The 20,430-nt window shown below is 51.9% G+C and overlaps 2 protein-coding genes across 7 annotated transcripts in view; one reads left to right on the top strand and one right to left on the bottom strand.

Annotated features, from left to right (window-relative positions):
* The first annotated feature begins 3,019 nt into the window (after positions 1-3,019).
* On the top strand, positions 3,020-11,564 carry UCP2 (uncoupling protein 2). 2 transcript variants are annotated; one of them, XM_008020124.3, is made up of 8 exons: positions 3,020-3,120; positions 4,672-4,828; positions 7,806-8,029; positions 8,190-8,400; positions 9,245-9,439; positions 9,519-9,620; positions 10,570-10,750; positions 11,125-11,564. In XM_008020124.3, exons 3-8 carry the CDS (start codon positions 7,904-7,906, stop codon positions 11,237-11,239), a joined length of 930 nt encoding a protein of 309 aa, XP_008018315.3. In that variant the 5' UTR covers positions 3,020-3,120; positions 4,672-4,828; positions 7,806-7,903; the 3' UTR covers positions 11,240-11,564. The 2 variants fall into 2 exon arrangements, with proteins under 2 accessions (XP_008018315.3, XP_008018314.3); XM_008020123.3 differs by lacking the exon at positions 3,020-3,120 and adding an exon at positions 3,394-3,570.
* A 4,406-nt stretch (positions 11,565-15,970) lies between these two features.
* Positions 15,971-20,430, bottom strand: part of DNAJB13 (DnaJ heat shock protein family (Hsp40) member B13) — a 28,018-nt gene continuing 23,558 nt past the window's right edge. For 4 of the 5 annotated variants that reach the window (XM_008020121.3, XM_008020122.3, XM_008020120.3 and 1 more), the window contains exons 5-8: positions 20,086-20,199; positions 17,847-17,960; positions 16,974-17,050; positions 15,971-16,303 (exon numbers count right to left, since the gene is read on the bottom strand). In XM_008020121.3, coding sequence (XP_008018312.2) covers positions 16,150-16,303; positions 16,974-17,050; positions 17,847-17,960; positions 20,086-20,199 — 459 coding nt within the window. In that variant the 3' untranslated portion in view covers positions 15,971-16,149. Of the gene's footprint in view, positions 16,304-16,973; positions 17,051-17,846; positions 18,050-20,085; positions 20,200-20,430 lie in introns of all 5 variants that reach the window. The other variant, XR_005242787.2, reaches the window with a different exon arrangement.

The raw sequence follows: 20,430 nt of genomic DNA, 5'->3' as shown, positions 1-20,430 counted from the left end.
ATTTATTTATTTTGAGACAGGGTCACCCTGTCACTCAGGCTGGAGTATAGTGGCACAATCATGGCTCACTGAAGCCTCAACCTCCCAGGCTCAGGTGATCCTCCATGTCAGTCCCCCAAGTAGCTGAGACTACAGGCATGCACCACCATGCCCAGCTAATTTTTGTATTTTTTGTATAGACAGGGTTTTGCCATGTTGGCAGGCTGGTCTTCAACTCCTGGCCTCAAGTGATCCACCTGTCTCAACCTCCCAAACTGCTGGGATTACAGGTGTGAGCCACCATCCCCCATCTCATCTGCTAAGTGGGTTTAAAGAAATTCAGTTTCGGCCGGGCGCGGTGGCTCAAGTGGCTCTACTAAAAAATACAAAAAATTAGCCGGGTGAGGTTGCGGGCGCCTGTAGTCCCAGCTACACGGGAGGCTGAGGCAGGAGAATGATGTGAACCCGGGAGGCGGAGCTTGCGGTGAGCTGAGATCCGGCCACTGCACTCCAGCCTGGGTGACAGAGTGAGACTCCGTCTCAAAAAAAAAACAAACAAAAAAAAAAACAAAAAAGAAATTCAGTTTCATGTCAATTTTAAAAATGCATGGTCATCAAATTCGACTTCCTTTTAAAAATGCAATCAGATAATTGTATGCTTGCTTGTTTGATGAGGGGAGGAAAGTTAATATAGCCAATCTACTCAATATTCTTAGCAGAAATTATCAGAGACTAAGGAAATGTTTAAGTTTTTCTCATGTTGGTTTTAATTACCTGATGTTTTCAGTTTTCTCTTTCATTCTTGTGTCTTTTTTTCATTTTCAGTGTTTCAAATACAGTTTGTATTTAAAGATTTAAAAGTTCCAAAACTGTAAGCACAGTGAATTGTTTCCTGGGATGATGTTAAAATTATACAACAAAATATATGAAACTTGTCAATTTGGTTATTGGCACATACAAAATATTTACAAATAAACGTGTGTGTGTGCATGTACACACAATTCAATGAAATAGATGTGAAACAAGTTTTCTTTTCTTTTTGTTTTTGTTTTGTTTTTTGAGACAGAGTTTTGCTCTGTCGCCCAGGCTTGAGTGCAATGTCGCAATCTCAGCTCACTGCAACCTCTGCCTCCTGGGTTCAAGTGATTCTCCTGCCCCAGCCTCCCAAGTAGCTGGGACTACAGGCGCACGCCACCACTCCCAGCTAATTTTTGTATTTTTAGTAGAGACAGGGTTTCACCATCTTTGCCATGCTGGTCTCCAACTCCTGACCTCAGGTGATCTGCCCACCTCAGCCTCCCAAAGTGCTGGGATTGCAGGCGTGAGCCACCTCACCCGGCTACAAGTTTTCAAAATATAGTTATCTGTACCCATACATTCTCTGGTTTGTCCACAGGACATCTTATGACTTGGGCAAGATGCTAAAAATCCATGGGTGCAGCATTTGTATGTCTATAGGATTGCTCAGATCTGCCCCCACCCAAAAAGAATTTTAAGAGAATTTCTTGAGGCCAGGCACAGTGGCTCACACCTGTAATTCCAGTACTGTGAGAGTCCGAGTTCAGAGGACTGCTTGAGACCAGGAGTTCAAGAGTAGCCTGGACAACATAGGGAGACCTGTCACTACAACGAATAAATAAATTAGCCAGGCTTAGTGGCTCATCCCTGTGGTCCCAGCTGCTAGGGAGGCAGAAGTAGGACTGCTTAGTCCCAGGAGGTCAAGACTGCAGTGAGTAGAGACCCAGTCACCTGCATTCCAGCCTGGGCAACAAAAAGAGACCCTGTCTCAAAAAATAAGTTAAATAAATAAATAATAAAAGTAGTTTAAACCCTAAACACATCTTTTTTTCCAAACTTCTTAAAGACTTCATGCTGCATCTTGTTGATCTCCGCTTCCCTTTTTCAGAGTCCACGCTTTTAACAGTCTCTTTTGCCAAGGATAATAAGTATATAGTTTCTGGAATCCAGATCCTTCCCTGTTTGGACAGCTAAAGGGACAATTTTTGGTCTGCAGGCCTTTGCATCTGTTCTGCTGTCGGTCAGCAATCTCACGGCAAATTTGCCGAGCCTCTCCAGAATGCACAACCAGACAGAGCTCAGCGCAAAAGCTAGAGAACCTGGCAGAGGGAGACCCACAGTGCCACAAATAATCTTTCTTTTCTTTTCTTTCTTTTTCGATCTCTTTCTTTTATTTCTTTCTTGTCTCTCTTTCTTTCCTCTCTCTCTCTCTTTCTTTCTTTTTTCCTACATGGCAAGATCTCCTCATGACAGAAATAATCTGCCTTGACTTCTGTTTCCACGCTGCTTCTCCCAGGACCATGCACTCAGCGTGTTTTTCTTTCCGCTGTAATAATCCAGGCCCATCCCAGCTCTGGTCCCCTCAGCTGTTCCCTGGCAGTCCCTTCTGCTGGTGAAAACACATATGGCGCCGACCTGACCAGGGTGTAAGTCAGGGCTCGTCACTCTGTGACTATCAGGCAGATGACTGAACGTCTTTGGGACTCCGTTCCCTCACGGTAAAATGGAGGTTAACACGGGCCTTCTTCTACTCCCTAAATGCACGTGTTTGTCCTGGCCACCGGGCCCAATTGTTGGCTGTTCACGCGCCGGTTACCCCCACAGGACTAGTCAGCCAATTAAAGGCGAACCAGGCCCGGTCCTGGGATGAGACTCCTTTTCTCATCCCAGGGCTGGACAAGCAGCAGGCCTGGGCCCGGCTCTGCCTTGTCACATGCGGGGGGCCAGCCCATTTGCTCGCCTGTGTATAGGAGCGTGAGGTCACGCTGGGTGCTCCCGCCCCGCCGGGGCCTTTAGTGTCCCTGGTCCCTAAAGGCCAGGCCGCTCCACCGCCGGAGAAGGCGCGAACCCCAGCCGAGCCCCACCCGCAGTTGCCGGTTGCCGGACCACCTGTTGCTGCAGCTCTGATTGGTTCCTTCCCTCGACAACGCGGCGGCTGTAACCAATCGACAGCGAGGTCAGTCGCGAGACCCCGCCCCGCCCTGCAGTAGCCAGCCGCGCTCTCGCTGGCAGGAGGGTGGGTAGTTTGCCCAGCGTTGGGGGCTGGGCCCATAAAAAAGAAAGTACACTTAGACCCGACCGCGCTGAACGCTGTTAGAAACCGTCCTGGCTGGGAGGCAAGAGGTGTGTGACTGGACAAGACTCCTTTCTGGCCGTCAGTCTTGCCATCCTCACAAAGAGGTTGGCGGCCCGAGAGAGTGTGAGGCAGAGGCGGGGAGTGGCAAGGGAGTGACCATCTGGGGGAACGAAAGAGTAAACGCGGTGATGGGACGCACAGAAATGGGAGTGGAGAAAGTCACGGAGAGAACCTTAGGCGGGGCGGTCCCCGCGGAAAGGCGGTGGCTCCAGCGTCTCCTCACCCAAGTAAGAGCTGGCACGCCCCGCCCCGCAGGCCCCGCCCCGGGCCCCGCCCCCGAGACTTGTGCCGCGCCGCCGCCCGCGCGGAGCCACACTGCAAGGCCCTGCTGTTCGCGCCTTGAGATCGACCGTCCGCGTTGGTCCTGCTCGCCCGACGCGCCCTCCTCCAGCCGATACACACAGCCGCACGCACTCTCGTGTTCTCCCTGAGGCTCGGTGAGCCTGGCCCCAGCCCTGCACCCTCTGCGCCCCCTACACCTGTTCTGCGTGCGCTGCCCGCTCTTCCATTTCCCTTCTCTCGCACCCAAGTTTGTACTCTTTTCTTTCTTTCGGTTTTATTTTTTGTTTTTGTTTGTTTGTTTGTTTGTTTGAGACAGGCTGTCGCTCTGTCTCCCAGGCTGGAGTGCAGTGGCGCGATCTCGGCTCACTGCAGCCTCCACCTTCCAGGTTCAAGCGATCCGCCTACCAAGTAGCTGGGATTACAGGCGCCCGCCTGGCTAATTTTTGTGTTTTGTAGAGATGGGGTTTCGCTTTGTTGCCCAGGCTGGTCTCGAACTCCTGAGTTCAAGCGATCCGCCCGCCTCGGCCTCACAAAGTCTTAGAATTTTAGGCGTGAGCCACCGCGCCCGGCCTGTACAAATCCTTTCTGTCCTTGGTTCTTTATTTCTCTTCTCTTACTCTTTTTCTTACTCCCTTTTGTTCTTTCCCTCTCCCGTTCGGTTGGCTGTCGTTTGATCCTCCACCTTTTCAATCCCTCCTTTCCACCACGACGCCCAGCCCTGCCTTGGATGGGGACCGTCAGCGATGACCACGATGACCTCTCTCTCACCAGCTGGCTCCAGGCAGTGTTCCTGCACTGCCTTTCCCAGGGCTTGGGGGCTTTTTCTAGTGGGCTTTGAGCTGCTCAGTCTGGCCCCTGCAGGGCCGGCTCCCAGCCCATCCAACCTCCTCACAGCCCGGCCTGGGCCCTAGCCAATTCCCGGAGGTTCTCTGTCCCATCGTGACCCCCTCATAACTCTCTCACTCACCAAAGTCTGATGACTGTGCTAGGGGGTGCTTTTCTAGAGTACTGGGTGTTACAAAAGCAGAAGCCTGGACAAGAGCCAATTTGTGATATTAAGCAGGTGGGGTGGGGGTGGGGAGTGTACCTAGATTCATTTTCTACCCTGCTTTTCCCCTTTCCAGTGTTTGCACTTAATCAGTCCCTGGGTGAGATGGGCCCTGTTCTCCATCCCCCTCCAAGGCATGGACTGGGTGGGCTTGTGTGTCTTGGGGCAGGTGGCCCTTTCTAAACTCTCCGCCTTTGCTCACCCACAGGACACATAGTATGACCATTAGGTGTTTCGTCTCCCACCCATTTTCTATGGAAAACCAAGGGGATCAGGCCATGATAGCCACTGGCAGCTTTGAAGAACGGGACACCTTTAGAGAAGCTTGATCTTGGAGGCCTCACCGTGAGACCTTACAAAGCCAGGTAAGAGTCCAGTCCAAGGAAGAGATCTCTTGCTGTCTCCTAACCCTGTGGTCTAGGGACAGGAGTCAGCGGGGCATTAACAAAAATAACTACCATCCCCACCCCATGTCAGTGAAGTGGCTCTTTCCAGTTCACAGAGCACTCTCACACCTCCCTGCTCTCATTCTGGCCCTTCAGCCGAATCAAGCCAAGGTTCTTGGTCCCCATTTTATAAAGGAGAAAACAGGCCTACATGGAACAGTGACTGGCCCCAGGTCATCCTGGGAGCCAGCAGAAGAGCTAGGACAGGAACCTATTGTTCTAACTTCATATTTTTGATGCTAGCTTTTGACTATCCCTGAAACCGAGATTGGTAATCAGCCTTGCGCAGCTCTGAAACTGGTTATTTGCTGGGCACTGTAAAATAGGATTAACTATTTCTAGGCCTGCATTTTAATTGCTGTCAGTAGGGCCCCCTTACCCACCCTCTGAAAGACCTGGTTTGGCAAACCCAAGGCAACGTTCAGAATGGCAGCTGAACCTCTGTGCGCTTGTCTTTGGGCAGCAGCTGGGTCTTATTCTCTGGCCTTCACAACATCCTGCAACCCAGCTCAAGGTCAGGAATGTGACAGACTCATGTCATGATGTCTCTGATGCCCAGAGAAGGGATACCATTTGCCTGAGCCTTCTCAGGACTATTTAATCAGCCTGAGAGAACTTTCCTTGTGAAAGGCCCTGCCTGTGCCTGGGGCTGAGAAAACAGCAGGAAGGAACTGAGGAGCTGGGCAGCAGTGCAAAGCAAATACTACCAGCTTTGGTGCCTGTAGGTGTGGCTCTTACTCATCTCACATGGAAGTAAGGGCAGCCACCTTGCAGGGCTGCTCTGAGGATTGAGCTAATACAGTGCCCCGGGCATTGGGGTGGGGAAATTGTGGAGCACCTCCTGGGGGAAGGGGGTGTCAGAGCAGGGAACCTGGGGAGTCCAGGGGCACCTTCATCAACCCACTCTGTCATTTGAGCAGCAGTCTTCACTGAGCCTCGTGGGCAAGCTGGAGGGAAACAGGAAAAAGGTCAGGCCTTGTTCTGTAGGTCCCAGGGTAGTTGCTATTGTATCTTCATTTCCCTGGTTGCCCCAGCCACCTGGAGTGAGAAGCCCAAGAGGAAGCTGGGTGAGCTCTTTGTTTCCATGGGTCTCTGTATTCACAGCTGACTCCCTTCACCAGCCAGCTCTTTCATCTGAGCCCCAGCAACAAAGGCAGTCAGTCAGGCGGGGCTCAAAGCAGCTGCTCCAATGAAGTCAAAGAAATAAGCTCAGGGGAAGAAGCAGGTCACCCTCCCCAACTAGGGTGCTGGGCTCACTTCCTCCTGGGGCAGTGGAGGAGGGCGTGGTTCCAATTCAGAACAAAATGGGGCTTTTGGTTTCCCTTATCACTCTTCACAGCTCTGACCTGTACCCCCATCCTTGCCTGTCTTGTGTAAGTGTGGATCCCCCTAAGTTGGAGGAAAGGAAACTGGCCCAAACAAAAAGGAGAGCAATTTTCTTTGCATCACATGGTAGGCCAGGAGGAGTCTAATGCCCCAGAGTTTACTTTCAGCCCCCAAAATCACCTAACTGAATGTTACCTTATCTAAGAAGTCTTTAGTTTTGTTGTTGTTGTTGTTGTTGTTTGAGACAAGGTCTCACTCTCTCACCCAGACTGGAACACAGTGGCACAATCACAGCTCACTGCAGCCTTAGCCTCCCGGGCTCAAGTAATCCTCCCCAGTAGCTGGGACTATAAGCATGCACCATCATGTCCAGCTAATTTATTTTTATTTATATATTTTTAGACAGGGTCTCACTATGTTGCCCTGGCTGGTCTTGAACTCCTGGGTTCAAGCAGCCCTCCCACTTCGGCCTCCCAAAGTGCTAGTTTGTTTTTGGTTTTTGGTTTTTTTTGAAACAGTCTTGCTCTGTCGCCTAGGCTGGAGTGCAGTGGCACAATCTCAGCTCACTGCAGCCTCTACCTCCTGGGTTCAAGCGATTCTCCTGCCTCAGCCTCCTAAGTAGCTGGGAATACAGGTGCGTGCCACCACACCCAGCTAATTTTTGTATTTTTAGTGTAGATGGGGTTTTGCCATGTTGGCCAAGCTGGTCTCAAACTCCTGACCTCAGGTGATCTGCCTGCCTTGGCCTCCCAAAGTGTTGGAATTACAGGCATGAGCCACTGCACCCGGCCCAGGAAGTCTTTTCTGATCACTCACTCTTCCTTCTCTCCCGATGGCATTGGTTGTTCCCTCCTTTGCATTTTGAGAGTATGTCCTGTAAGCCTCAAATGCAGCTTGAATCATCTGCCCACCCACCCCCTGTGCCCAACAGTAAGCCTCCTCTAGGGTAGATATTATCTCCTGCATCTCAGTGAACTACTGCCCAGCAAAGTCACAAAACAGTGACTCTGGAGATCCTAAGCTATGTGGGAGCTGGAGGAGAGAATTAGACTGACGGTCTGGGAAGGGACTGAATTCGTCATCTTGTATCTTCCTTTTCTTCTTAAGTTCCAGACCCGTGGAAACCATTCCTGGCTAGACATCCAGAAGATAAGCATGTGGGTCTGTGCCTGTCGGGTCTTAGTCTGGGTGAAACTTTCTCCACTTCTGTCAGTTCTCCAGATAAATCACAGAAGCAGGAACATGGGCATCATCAGTGAAACCTCTGCATCCAGCAGACAGAGGGCTGGTCCAGTGGCTGTTTATGAGGCAGCGCTAGGAGAGCTCTGATCCAGACTCTCCCTGTATTGAAAGGGAGGGAGCCCTTCATGAAGTATTGACTGCTTGAGCAGGAATTGCTTCACCAGTGCCTAATTGAGTGCCTCTCGAGCTCACATCTGTTTTCCCTCATGAGGCCACTTGGAGTCTTGCTGAGGGACTTGATGCTATTAGGGAAGCTGGGGTTGGGGATGGTGAGCAGGGAGGGCCTGGGGACATCGTGGCTAATGGGGCTTTTCTCCTCTTGGCTTAGATTCCGGCAGAGTTCCTCTATCTCGTCCTGTTACTGATTAAAGCTGCCCCGTCTCCAGTTTTTCTCCATCTCCTGGGAGGTAGCAGGAAATCAGCATCATGGTTGGGTTCAAGGCCACAGATATCCCCCCTACTGCCACTGTGAAGTTTCTTGGGGCTGGCACAGCTGCCTGCATCGCAGATCTCATCACCTTTCCTCTGGATACTGCTAAAGTCCGGTTACAGGTGAGGGGATGAAGCCTGGGGATCTTGATGGTGTCTACTCTGTTCCCTCCCCAAGGACACAGACCCCTCAAGGGCCAGTGGGTATTTGGAGCATCAAGATGACTGGAGGTGGGAAGGGCAACATGCCTATCCCTGTAGCTACCCCGTTTTGGCCTTGCAGATCCAAGGAGAAAGTCAGGGGCCAGTGCGCGCTACAGCCGGCGCCCAGTACCGCGGTGTGCTGGGCACCATTCTGACCATGGTGCGTACCGAGGGCCCCCGAAGCCTCTACAATGGACTGGTTGCCGGCCTGCAGCGTCAAATGAGCTTTGCCTCTGTCCGCATCGGCCTGTATGACTCTGTCAAACAGTTCTACACCAAGGGCTCTGAGCGTGAGTATGGAGCTAGGCTGGGGGCCCCTTGGCCCTTTTTTCTCAGTGATGATTGATCTTAGTTCATTCAGCCATATAGGTGTTTTTAGGCCCCATGATCCCTAGGAAGATCAGAGGAACAGAGAACTGGAAGGGCCTGGTCCTCCGCATAGTTCCTGAGCACCTGGGCTACACCAGGCTCTGAGCAGGGCATCATCCCATGACAGTCCTCACCACCACCTTGGGAGTAGGCAGTATCATCCCAGTGTTACAGAAGAAGAGACTGAGGTGGGAAGGCAGTGGGTAGGGGGGACTTTGGCCAAGGGCACACAGTAGAGAGCCAGGACACTCGCCTTCAAGGCCAGCGTTCTTCCCTTTCACCTCCTTACTATGCCCTGCCAACCCTCCATTTTACATATGAAGAAACAGAGCCCCAAACAAAAGTTTTCTTTCCCAAGATCACATGGCAGGAAGAAGTAAAGCTGACCTGAGATCCCAAGTCTTAGGAGTCCCAGTCCTCAGAAAGCCACTTCTCTCTGAGCCTTAGTTTTACATTTGTCAGATGGAAATGATTGTGATTTCTCAGGGCTGTTGAGCAGGTAAATGAAAATGTTTTATGAAAGAAAGCACCAGGTTTCATTTTGGTCTTACCCCTTGCTATGTCCCTATCAAGGAGTAGACATTCATAGGGATATTTTGTTTGATGTGAGGAGTTCTTAGAGCAAGAGCTTATAGAAGGCCAAAAGCTTCTGGATTCTATTCCCCAAAGCAGGAGATGACAGTGACAGGGTGGTTTTGGTGAGGAGAGATGAGGTAGAAAACCATTGCAAGCCCGCTGGCCACTGACCCCATGACTCGCCCACAGATGCCAGCATTGGGAGCCGCCTCCTAGCAGGCAGCACCACAGGTGCCCTGGCTGTGGCTGTGGCCCAGCCCACAGATGTGGTAAAGGTCCGGTTCCAAGCTCAGGCCCGGGCTGGAGGTGGTCGGAGATACCAAAGCACCGTCGATGCCTACAAGACCATTGCCCAAGAGGAAGGGTTTGGGGGCCTCTGGAAAGGTGTGTACAGTTGTTTTCTTTTCCTCTTTTCCTCCTCCCCGATTCTCTGGTCTCACCCAGGATCTCCGTCTTCCTACAGGGACCTCTCCCAATGTTGCTCGTAATGCCATTGTCAACTGTGCTGAGCTGGTGACCTATGACCTCATCAAGGATGCCCTTCTGAAAGCCAACCTCATGACAGGTGATTCACGAGGTTGATGGTGCTGGGTCTCACCCTTCCCCCGTGCCGGGAGCAGGTGCAGGGGTCTAGTTGACACCAGAAGCCTACATCTTTTCATCCTATTTGCCCTTTGCAGGGAGAGTAAGCTATATCTCTTACTTGCCATATTGAAGCCAACTAGGATGAAGTTCCCACTTTGCATATTGAGGAACTGAGGCTAGATTGGCACAACGACTCTTTCAGGTCCTCAGAAGAGGTCTCAGCTGGAGTCCCTGTCTCTTGTTTTTGTTGTTTGTTTTTTGTTTTTTTGAGACAGAGTCTCACCATGTAATCTCGGCTCATTGCAACCTTCTCCTCCCAGGTTCAAGCAATTCTTATGCCTCAGCCTCCTGAGTAGCTGGGATTACAGATGTGCGCCAGCACACTGGCTAATTTTTGTATTTTTAGTAGAGATGGCGTTTCACCATGTTAGCCAGGCTGGTCTCGAACTCCTGGCCTCAAGTGATCCACCCGCCTTGGCCTCCCGAAGTGCAGGGATTACAGGTGTGAGCCACTGCGCCCCACCCTCTTATTTGTTTTTTGAGACAGGGTCTTGCTGTGTTGCCCAGGCTGGAGTGCAGTGGGGTGATTAATGGCTCGTTGCAGCCTCGATCTCCCTGACTCAAGCAATCCTCCCACCTCAGCCTCCTGAGTAGCTGGGACTATAGGCACGCACCACTATGTCTGGCTAATTTTTGTATTTTGTAGAAACAGGGATTTGCCATGTTGCCCAGTCTGGTCTTGAACTCCTGGGCTCAAGTGATCCACCCACCTCAGCCTCCAAAAGTCCTGGATTACAGGCATGAGCCATTGTGCCCACCCTCTCTGTCTCTTTAAAATCGTGAAAACTCTTAGCTACTTAAGTAATTCTCCTTCCTTCTGGAATGATGAGTGAAGAATCTTGACTGCCTTGCCTGCTCCTCCTTGGCAGATGACCTCCCTTGCCACTTCACTTCCGCCTTTGGGGCAGGCTTCTGCACCACTGTCATCGCCTCCCCTGTAGACGTGGTCAAGACGAGATACATGAACTCTGCCCTGGGCCAGTACAGCAGCGCTGGCCACTGTGCCCTCACCATGCTCCAGAAGGAGGGACCCCGAGCCTTCTACAAAGGGTGAGCCTCTGATCCTCCCCACCCAGTTCAGGCCTCTTGGCTATGCATGTCTATCATGGGTGGGAGAGGAGCACCCGGAAGTGAGTATCAGCCCAGTGGGTTGATAGCCCAGGCTATTTCTGATCCCACTCCTGGCATTTCGTCAGCTTTCACTTATCCCTTTAATTCCTTCCTCCCAGAATTGCTACCATCACAATTTTGTATTTGTTAAATGGAGACTCAAAGGGAATTCATACCAGGCAGCTGTGAGCTCAGTTCACTGAGTCCTCCCAGCCTCCTCTGGGACAGAGCCACTGGGTTGGATTGAATACCAGGCCCAGTGAGGAAAGTGGGAGGTGGAGGTACCCCCATGACCTGTGTTTTTTCTCCCCTAGGTTCATGCCCTCCTTTCTCCGCTTGGGTTCCTGGAACGTGGTGATGTTCGTCACCTATGAGCAGCTGAAACGGGCCCTCATGGCCGCCTGCACTTCCCGAGAGGCTCCCTTCTGAGCCTCTCCTGTTGCTGACCTGATCACCTCTGGCTTTGGCTCTAGCAGGGCCATGCTTTCCTTTTCTTCCTTCCTTCCCTTCCCTCCTTCCCTCTTTCCCCGCCTCTCTCTTCCGCTCCTTTACCCACCATCTTCCCTCTCTCCACATTGTCATCTCCTCATTGTCTCTCAGTGCTGGTGGAGTTGACATTTGACAGTGTGGGAGGCCTGGTACCAGCCAGGATCCCAAGCCTCCCGTCCCTTGGAACATTCAGCCAGAATCTTCGTCCTGCCCCCCGCAGCCCACCCTAGCCCACTTGTCACCCCATAAAGCAAGCTCAACCTTGGTGTCTCCTCCTTCTCTTGTAGCTGTTACCAGAGGTCTTGGTCCAATGGCCTTTTTGGTACCTGGTGGGCAGGGGAGGAACCACCTGACTTTGAAAATGGGTGTGATCCACCTTCCACCTCCAGCATCCAATCTGCAGCCCGTGGAGGTCATCTAGTCCATTTCTTTTCAGACCTAGGCCCCGCACTAACATGGGGAGAGCAGGAGCCACCTGAGAGATAGCAGTGGCCTTGCTCTCGCCTCCCCTTCTTTTGCCAGGCCACTTGAGCTCTTACTCAGAATCTGGTACCCTAGTGCCTGCCATCCCAACCCCCCACCCCAGCCGCAGGCCTGTTTATCTGCACAGCAAAAGTACTCCTGTCTGCCCTGCATCTCCTGCAGTTCCAGAGGAACACGAGACTCTTAGATGCTGTCAACTTTATTTTATTCCATTTTACAAACGGAAGGAAGACCCACCTCTCCCACAGTCCCAGACCTTGTGAGAACAAGTCAGCCTCCTTCCACCCGCCACAGCCAGACCCACAGAGGAAGTGTCACTGAACTGGGTGGAGCGGGCCCTGACTCCACAGAGGGTGGGTGGAGGCTGCAGGGTAAATATCCGGTTTCTGCCTGAGGATACTTTCCATTTGTGTTTTTTGTTGTTTTGAGACAGAGTCTCACTTGCTGTCACCCAGGCTGGAGTGCAGTAGTGCAATCTCGGCTCACTGCAACCTCTCCCAGGTTCAGGCAATTCTCCTGCCTCAGCCTCCCAAGTAGCTGGGATTACAGGCATACACTATCACACTTGGCTAATTTCTGTGTTTTTAGTAGAGACGGGGTTTTGCCGTGTTGGCCAGGCTGGTCTCGAACTCCTGACCTCAAGCAATCCACCTACCTCAGCCTCCCAAAGTGCTGGGATTACAGGCGTGAGCCACCGCACCTGGCCAGGATACTTTCCATTTGGAGTCTCACCACAGCCCCTCTCCACCTGCCCCCGCCCCAGCTAGGGATCCAAGGAGTCCATAGGAAACCAGGGCTTTGGCTACACAGGGGTCTCCGCTTCTCTGTCCCTGTTCTTATCACCTGCCCTCAGAGGCAGGTGGGCAGGGCTACTACAATTTCAAGGAGTGGAGACTGTGAGGTCCCAGAATCCCAAGGCATCTTCTGTAGGACTGGGCCCTTAGTAATATGTCACTCAGACCCAGTTCGTAGGTGTCTGAAGAAGCTGAGGCCTGACACAGGCGATGCAGGCAAGAACACCCAGAAAGTCCGCTACTGAACTGGGACCGGGACCCAGTCCTCCTTCCCCTTCTGGACTCCCCAAGACCAATGCTGGGGTCCTTGGGGAAGCCTGTTTGGCAGCTGTGGAGCCAGGCCCTGAGAACACAACCACCCTCCCTCTTCCCTCAGCCTCAAGCAGCTGACGCCGCTGCTCCTTCCCCTCATTAGCCCAGTGGTCAGAGCTGGAGGCTGGACCCCTTCAGTGCTTGGGTTGAGGGCCAGGGCGTTAGACTGGTTCTTGGAGAAGGAACGAGGGTCCAGGATTCTTCAGCTTCCTTCTTAGTTTTTGACAAATTGATCTGAGGCCCCATAGTCCTCGGGAGGGACAGGGTTGAGTGCCATAAGGCGGTAAACCAGGTTAAGAGTTGACAGGCAGCCCAGGCAGGCTGCAGGGGGTGGCATGTACGGAGGACCTGGCCAGTGCTTTATGTACCTTCTCACACTAATCCTTTGAGGCAGGCTGTTAGCTCTGCTCTGGACGGGAGGAAGCAGTTTAGTAGGGGTGTGTCAAAGCTAAACAGGCCAGGTGGGCATGAGCAAGTCAGCTGGTTCATTCAGCAGCCTTAATAGACATGAGGCTGCCCACCTTCATTGTGGTTCTGGGTGTGGCCCTGGGACAATGAGCTGGGAACAGTGGTAGGAACCACTGGAAAACATACCAATGGGTCTCATTCTGATCAGAGGTAGATCAATTCTCTTTGGTCCCCAACCCTTTAATGCCTATTAAGTGGGCATATGATAAGCCCTGCTTTGCCTAATTCAAGGTAGTGCCGAAGATCACTGAGGTAATAGGAATCTCCTAAGGGACTTTCAGGCCTGAGACCCAGGCTTCCTCCAGAGCCTCATGATAAGGAGTAGGCTTTCCTGCTGCCCTACAGGAGACCTAGAGTTCAATAATTTCACAGCCCTGGCTCTACTTTCACAGCCCCTCTCAATTCAGGGCTTGCTGTCAGAACAGGGCGGCCTCACCACCCCACTCCACCTGAGTCCTGCCCCAGAGTATTTCATGCCTCACCATCTGGTTTCCATGAAAGGCCTGCAAGGTAGGGGCCACAAGCCTTAAGAGAGATGAAGTGACTTGCCCAAAGGCACACAGCTGGCTAGTAACACACCTGGGATCCAGAACAGGTGTATCTGACTCCAAAGCCCACGTGCTTTTAACTACTGTGCCGAAATGCTTCCTGGAGCCTTGGTCCTGGAGTATTCATCGCAAGGTCTTTGGGCAGCTGACTTTACGGTGAATTTTTTTTTTTTTTTTTTTTTTTTTTTTTTTTTTTTTTTTGAGACAGAGTCTCGCTCTGTTGCCAGGCTGGAATGCAGTGGCACAATCTCGGCTCACTGCAACCTCTGCCTCCTGGGTTCAGGTGATTCTCCTGCCTCAGCCTGCCAAGTAGCTGGCATTACAAGTGAATGCCACCATGCCCGGCTAAGTTTTGTATTTTTAGTAGAGACGAGGTTTCACCATGTTGCCCAGGCTGGTCTCAAACTCCTGACCTTGTGATCCACCCGCCTTGGCCTCCCAAAGTGCTGGGATTACAGGCATGAGCCACTGCGCCCAGCCCATGGTGATTTTTTTAATGACAAAAGTGCTACTGAACCCCCATTTAAGAAAAAGCCTTAAGCTGATGTGATTTGAATGGTGGAGTCCCAAGCAATCTGAACGTGGGGCCATTTCTGGCACCTCTGAAGGTATTCCATGGAATTGGCTACCTACTCCCTGAAGCCTGGATCTATCCTCACCCAAGCTCAGACTCTAAAAGGGAACCTCGCTAGCATGGAAGGGGAGCGTAGCACACTTGTTGACTTTGAGGAGGCAAGCATGGTCTACGCAGGCCCGGTTGGACGTGGATGCTGGAACTCCAGGCCTTGGGGGCAGCAGGACTGTTACCCCTTCCTGAATCTAAGCAGTGAGTTCACCAAGCACTTTCACATCAATGATTTCAGTCCTCACAACGTGCCTGTGAAGGGGGTTATGAGCTCTGCTCTACTGACAAGACAGGTGTGGTAACTGGTTCCAGGAGAAAGTGGCAGGGCTGGGATCAGAACTTGGGTTTCCCAGATCACCCTGCCCAGGACCCTATCACAGACCAGGGGATTGAGGCCAGAGGGGTAGAACCAAAGCTGTTTCCAGTGCACATGTGTTCTTTATGCTGCTCTTCTACGCAGGGTGAGTCTATGGGAAGTGACCTTCAAGGTTTTGGGGGGTTTCTGGTTTGGTTTTGTTTTGTTTGAGACAGAGTCTTGCTCTGTCACCCAGGCTGGAGTACAGTGCCACAATCTTGGCTAACTGCAACCTCCACCTCGTGGATTCAAGTGGTCCCCCTGCCTCAGTCTCCTGAGTAGCTGGGATTATAGGCACTCACCTCCACACCCAGCTAATTTTTGTATTTTTAGTAGAGACAGGTTTTTACCATGTTTGCCAGGCTAATCTCGAACTCCTGACCTCAGCTGATCCACCTGCCTCGGCCTCCCAAAGTCCTGGGATTACAAACATGAGCCACCACACCCAGCCTTTTTGGGTTTTTTTGAGATGGAGTTTCACTTTTGCTCAGGCTGGAGTGCAGTGGAGCGATCTCAGCTCACTGCAACTCTGCCTCCCTGGTTCAAGCAATTCTCCTGCCCCAACCTTTGGAGTAGCTGGGATTACAGGTGCCCGCCATCACACCTGGCTAATTTTTGTATTTAGTAGAGATGAGGTTTCACTATGTTGGCCATGCTGGTCTGGAACTCCTGACCTCAAGTGATCCGCCCACCTTGGCCTCCCAAAGTCTAGGCGTGAGCCACCGCACCCTGCCACCTTCAAGGTTCTGATGACAGCTTTGCCACTGAGGCCTGAGTGACCTGCAACAAATGTTTTCTTTTGGGCTTTAGTTTTCCTGTTTCTAACGTGACCATATCATGCTCCAGAGATTGTCTCTTCTGTCATGAAAAGCCAGAGCAGAGCTAGAGACCCTCAGAGGCCACACAGCCCTGCCCCACTCTATCAAAGTGGAAGCACAGAGGATCTGAACCCTTACCTGCCCTTTCCCACAAAGCCAGGACAGGGACCCAGGCACTCAGCTCCTTGGGCCTCTTTCTTCCCTGTGCCCCCCAAGAAAGGCTAATATGAAGCTCCTCTCCAACACACTCTCATGGGTGTAGCTGGAGGACAGGAAATAGATCTTTATTATGTTAGTTTAAGCCCTGCACCTTCCCACTCTGGTATCATATCTGTGCAGCAGGCTCCCTGAGGCTATGCACACCTCTGCACACCCTGAGGCTGTGGCGGGTAGGGGTGGGGTGAGGCCCAGCTAGCCTCCTCTCACCCCTGCTCCAGCCCACCACAGTCATGTCAGCAATGCCTGGCGCAGCATCTGCTTCTTCTGGGGTGTGAGGCGGGTGGGGAACTGGATGTCGAAGAAGATGAAGAGATCCCCCTTCTTAGTGGGGTCCTCCGGCAATGGCATCCCCTCACCTGGCACCTTCTTGAAGTATTTGGGGCTGAAATAGGATGAAAGAAAGGAGCTTAGACATCATCCCAGAGCAGCACCTCAGCAAGTCCCTGTCACATAACCCCTACTCACATAATCCCCAGGAAGGGGACAGTCACTCCAGCCTTCACCTAGAGTGGCTCTTAGCCAGAACTGGTTGGGAAAGGAGAGGAGATTGGCTTATTCCAAAGAGCTTGCTCCCTGAAAACCTGTTTACACTGAGTCTCTGATGGAGGATTCCAGAAACTTTGTTTAAGATACGGGAAACGGGAAGTAAGGGTGAGCAAACCCTGAGGTGGGGGCGGGGGTGCTGGGCTGCCAGGCAAACCTCTGCAGGGGCAGAGAACCTTTCTTGGAAAAGGACTTAGGGGATGCAACTCAGAACTCTAATGAGAAGTTTGGGAGGATGGAGGCCACGGGGTTGCCCAACACTGGGGGCCTCTAGCCTCTGCAGTAGCTTCGTGTGGATTAGAAAAAGGTGTTCCTTTTGCCAGGTGATTGCAGCCCACAGCGTGGCCAGAGTGTGGGTTTGGTTTTGGTCCTCTCTATCCCCTCAGCAGGGAATCCTTGTGCTGGGGGCAGCCTGTACAACTCTACTGGGCAGACCTGTCTGACAATACCCCCTAAATCCCAGGCTAGCCCTTCTCTTGGCTACTGGGGCCCAAGGCAGATGGACTCACTGGATGATGTCATTGATGGGGATGTTGAGCAGACGGTCATCTAGAGTCTTCACCTCCACAGTGCAGCAGGTGAGAGCCTAGGGAGGGTCAGGGCCAAAGGTGGGGCTGAGGAGGGTCACCATGGCCCTCCTATTTAGAAGGCACCTTAGGAACCTGTCCAGTGCCAGACTGTGAGTTGGGCACAAGGGAGACAAGGCTGTTCAAGAACTAATAGGTGAATGACCCAGGATTTTCTGCCCTGGCAGGAAAGATGGGTGGATCTGGCAGGTAAGATGGATGTTGTATAAATGTAATGATGGAGATAGAATAAAAGTGTTTGTGGGAGCCAAGGAGAGGCCCCTAAACCATTCAGGAGTAGGGCAGGAAGTGGTAGCAGTGGTGGTAGCTATTGATGAGGACCCTATAGGGTCAGGTGAATAGACAGCATTCCAGGGAGAGGGCCCAGCAGAAATGAGAACGAAGGCGTGAAAATGCGTTACGCAGGCAGGGTGCTATGCGGTGAAGGGGCTGGAGTGCAGGGGAAGGGGTAAGCAGGGAGCAGATCACAGAGGGCCTCCAGTGGCCCTCTAAACAAAGATGTTTAGACAGTGAGGAGTATGGCAGGGTCCGATGAGTGTGTGGCAGGATCCCTAAGGAGAAGAGCCTGGAGGAGATGAGAAGTGGGGAGGAGGACCTGCTGTGCAGATCTGGTGCACAGATCCAGGCGGTGTGGATGAGCAGAGGGGACCAAGTGGATGGTGATTTGGAGGGTGGAATCCACAGGGCTTAGTGACTGATGGCAGGTGGTTGCAGGAGGGGAGGCCAAGTCTAGGCCAGGGCAGGTGGGGCTCACGCTGATCCCCTCCCTGCTGCTCCTGCGCTTTGCCCACTCACCTTGCCCAGAGGGATGGGGTTCACGAAGAAGAGGTTGTCATTCTCCCTGCGGAAGCGAGGGTGTAGCTTCTCCTTTACGATGAAAATGATGTCTGCTGGGATGATGTTGGGGCCCTGGGCAGGGGACGCCAAAGGGTGACAAGGACTAGTTGGCCGTGTGACTTTGGCCAAGTTCCTGCCTCTACTTGTCTCCATGTCTTCATCTGTACAATGGGGAGATGAGAGCAGGTTTTCTGGAAGGGCCTTTTCAGTTTAGCCCCCATAGCCCAGATAGATTAGAAGCCTGAGAAGCTTACCCAGATGAATCCCCCCAGAATTACTTCTGTACTGAGCATGCCCAAAATAGACCACTCAGCTGGAGGCTCGGAGAGGCTTCCTCAGATGGCAGGTAGAACACTGAGCTGGGCGTCAGGCAACTGACCATATGTCTCTGTCTTGCTAGTAACTCCAGGCATGACACTCCTGTCATTAAGTCACCACAAGTCTGCTGAGGTCTCTTCTGGGCATTGGGGACAGAGGAATCAGACTGGCCCCTCACCCCAAGGAGCTCCCAGTCTCGTGGCCGGGAGGGAGAGGAACTGACGGTGAATCCTCAGCACGCTCATGATAAAGGGAGGCCCAGATCCTGGAGCTCAGAAAAGGCTGCCCAGAGCAGGAAACACGAGCTGGGTTTTGAAGCATGTTTCTTCAAAGTAGATGTTTTATTTATTTATTTTTTGTTTGTTTGTTTTTTGTTTTTATTTTTAGACAGGGTCTCTCTCTGTTGCCCAGGCTGAAGTGCAATGGCATGATCATAGCTCACCACAGCCTTGACCTACCTCCTGGGCTCAAGAGATCCTCCCGCCTCAGTCTCCTGAGTATCTGGGACCACAGGCACACACTGCCATGCCCAGCTAACTTTTTTGTTTTTAGTAGAGACAAGGTCTCGCTATGTTGCCCAGGCTGGTCTCAAACTTCTGAGCTCAAGTGATTCTCTTGCCTTGGCATTCCAGAGTGCTGGGGCTGTAGGTGTAAGCCACCAGGCCAGACCGGAGGTAGATGTTTCATAGGTGAGAAAGGGGGTAAAAAGTGCAGGCAAAGGAATGTATCTTTCCTGGCTCTGAATGCTCCATCATTCTGCCTCTTCTCAGGACTTAAGGACTCAGCACGCCTTGGACAATAATTTTATGTTTTTATTTAAATGGTATTTAATTTAAAAGTATTACTAATAGGCCAGGCATGGTGGCTCACATCTGTAATCCCAGGCACTGTGGGAGGTCGAGGCAGGCAGATCACCTGAGGTCAGGAGTTCGAGGTCAGTCTGGCCAACATGGAGAAATCCTATCTCTATAAAAATACAAAAATTAGCTAGGTGTCCAGGTGGAGTGGCTCATGCCTGTAATCCCAAGCACTTTGGGAGGCCAAGACAGGTGGATCACCTGAGGTCAGGAGTTCGAGACCAGCCTGGCCAACATGGTGAAACCCTGTCTCTACTAAAAATACAAAAATTAGCTGGGTGTGGTGGTGCATGCCTGTAATCCCAGCTACTGGGGAGGCTGAGGCAGCAGAATAACTTGAACCCAGGAGGCGGAGTTTGCAGTGAGCCAAGACTGCGCCACTGCCTTCCAGCCTGGGTAACAGAGTGAGACTCTGTCTCAATTTAAAAAAAAAAGAATTAGCTGTGCGTGGTGGCACGTGCCTGTAGTCACAGCTACTCAGGAGGCTGGGGCAGGAGAATCGCTTGAATCCAGGAGGTGCGGGTTGCAATGAGCTGAAATCGTGCCACCTCACTCCAGCCTGGGCAACAAAGTGAGACTCCCGTCTCAAAATAAAATAAAATAAAATAAAATAAATAAATAAATAAATAAAATTATTATGATTAAATGGTTTCTGAGTAGCTCCTGTAGTTGGGCTTTATTCTGAGAAGCACTGAAGAAAATCAGGAAGACACTGGAGTTCAGACTGGGATCTCCTTTCAGCTCTCATGTTCTTGCCCTAGGCAAGTCCCATTCTTCTCTGGGTCCCCGTTTCCCACTCTGTAAAATGGGGACAGTCCCTGGGCTGCCCGTTCACAGAAGCATTATAAGGCTCTGTTCCTTGGAAGGAACATTAGGGATCCCGTCTCACCCACTCTGCAGACTGGGCTCTCTACAGACCAAGGCTCAGGAACAAGTATTGCCTCTTTTCCCTTCCCTTCCTCCTCAGTCTTCCCACCGCCTGAGTCCAGTGACTGACCTGAGTCAGCTTCTTCCACCCTTACCTGGTCCCCTTCCTTCTCAAAGGTGATGCATGTGCCCTGCCTCCAACCAGGCTTCACATCAATGGTCAGGATCTTGTCCTTGATGGTGGAGGAGTACCCATCCTCATTCAGCACCTGCAGCAACATATCAGGTGTGGGGAGGTCTGCTTAGGACTTCCATGAGCACAGTCAATTGCTCAGATTTTCATGAACATTCAGGTGACCTTTGCACACATGAAAGATGCTCTATGGGATTTGTACTTGGGCTCAATCCTCTAGCAATGGGAAGAGCCTCCAGCAATGGGGAGAGCCTGCCCTGAGCCACTCCCACGCCCATCCTGTTGCCATGACAACCAAGAACCTATG

The sequence above is a fragment of the Chlorocebus sabaeus genome, chromosome 1 (assembly GCF_047675955.1).
Source record: "Chlorocebus sabaeus isolate Y175 chromosome 1, mChlSab1.0.hap1, whole genome shotgun sequence".
Lineage (NCBI taxonomy): Eukaryota > Metazoa > Chordata > Mammalia > Primates > Cercopithecidae > Chlorocebus > Chlorocebus sabaeus.
This window is presented reverse-complemented; position numbering and strand designations above follow the sequence as displayed.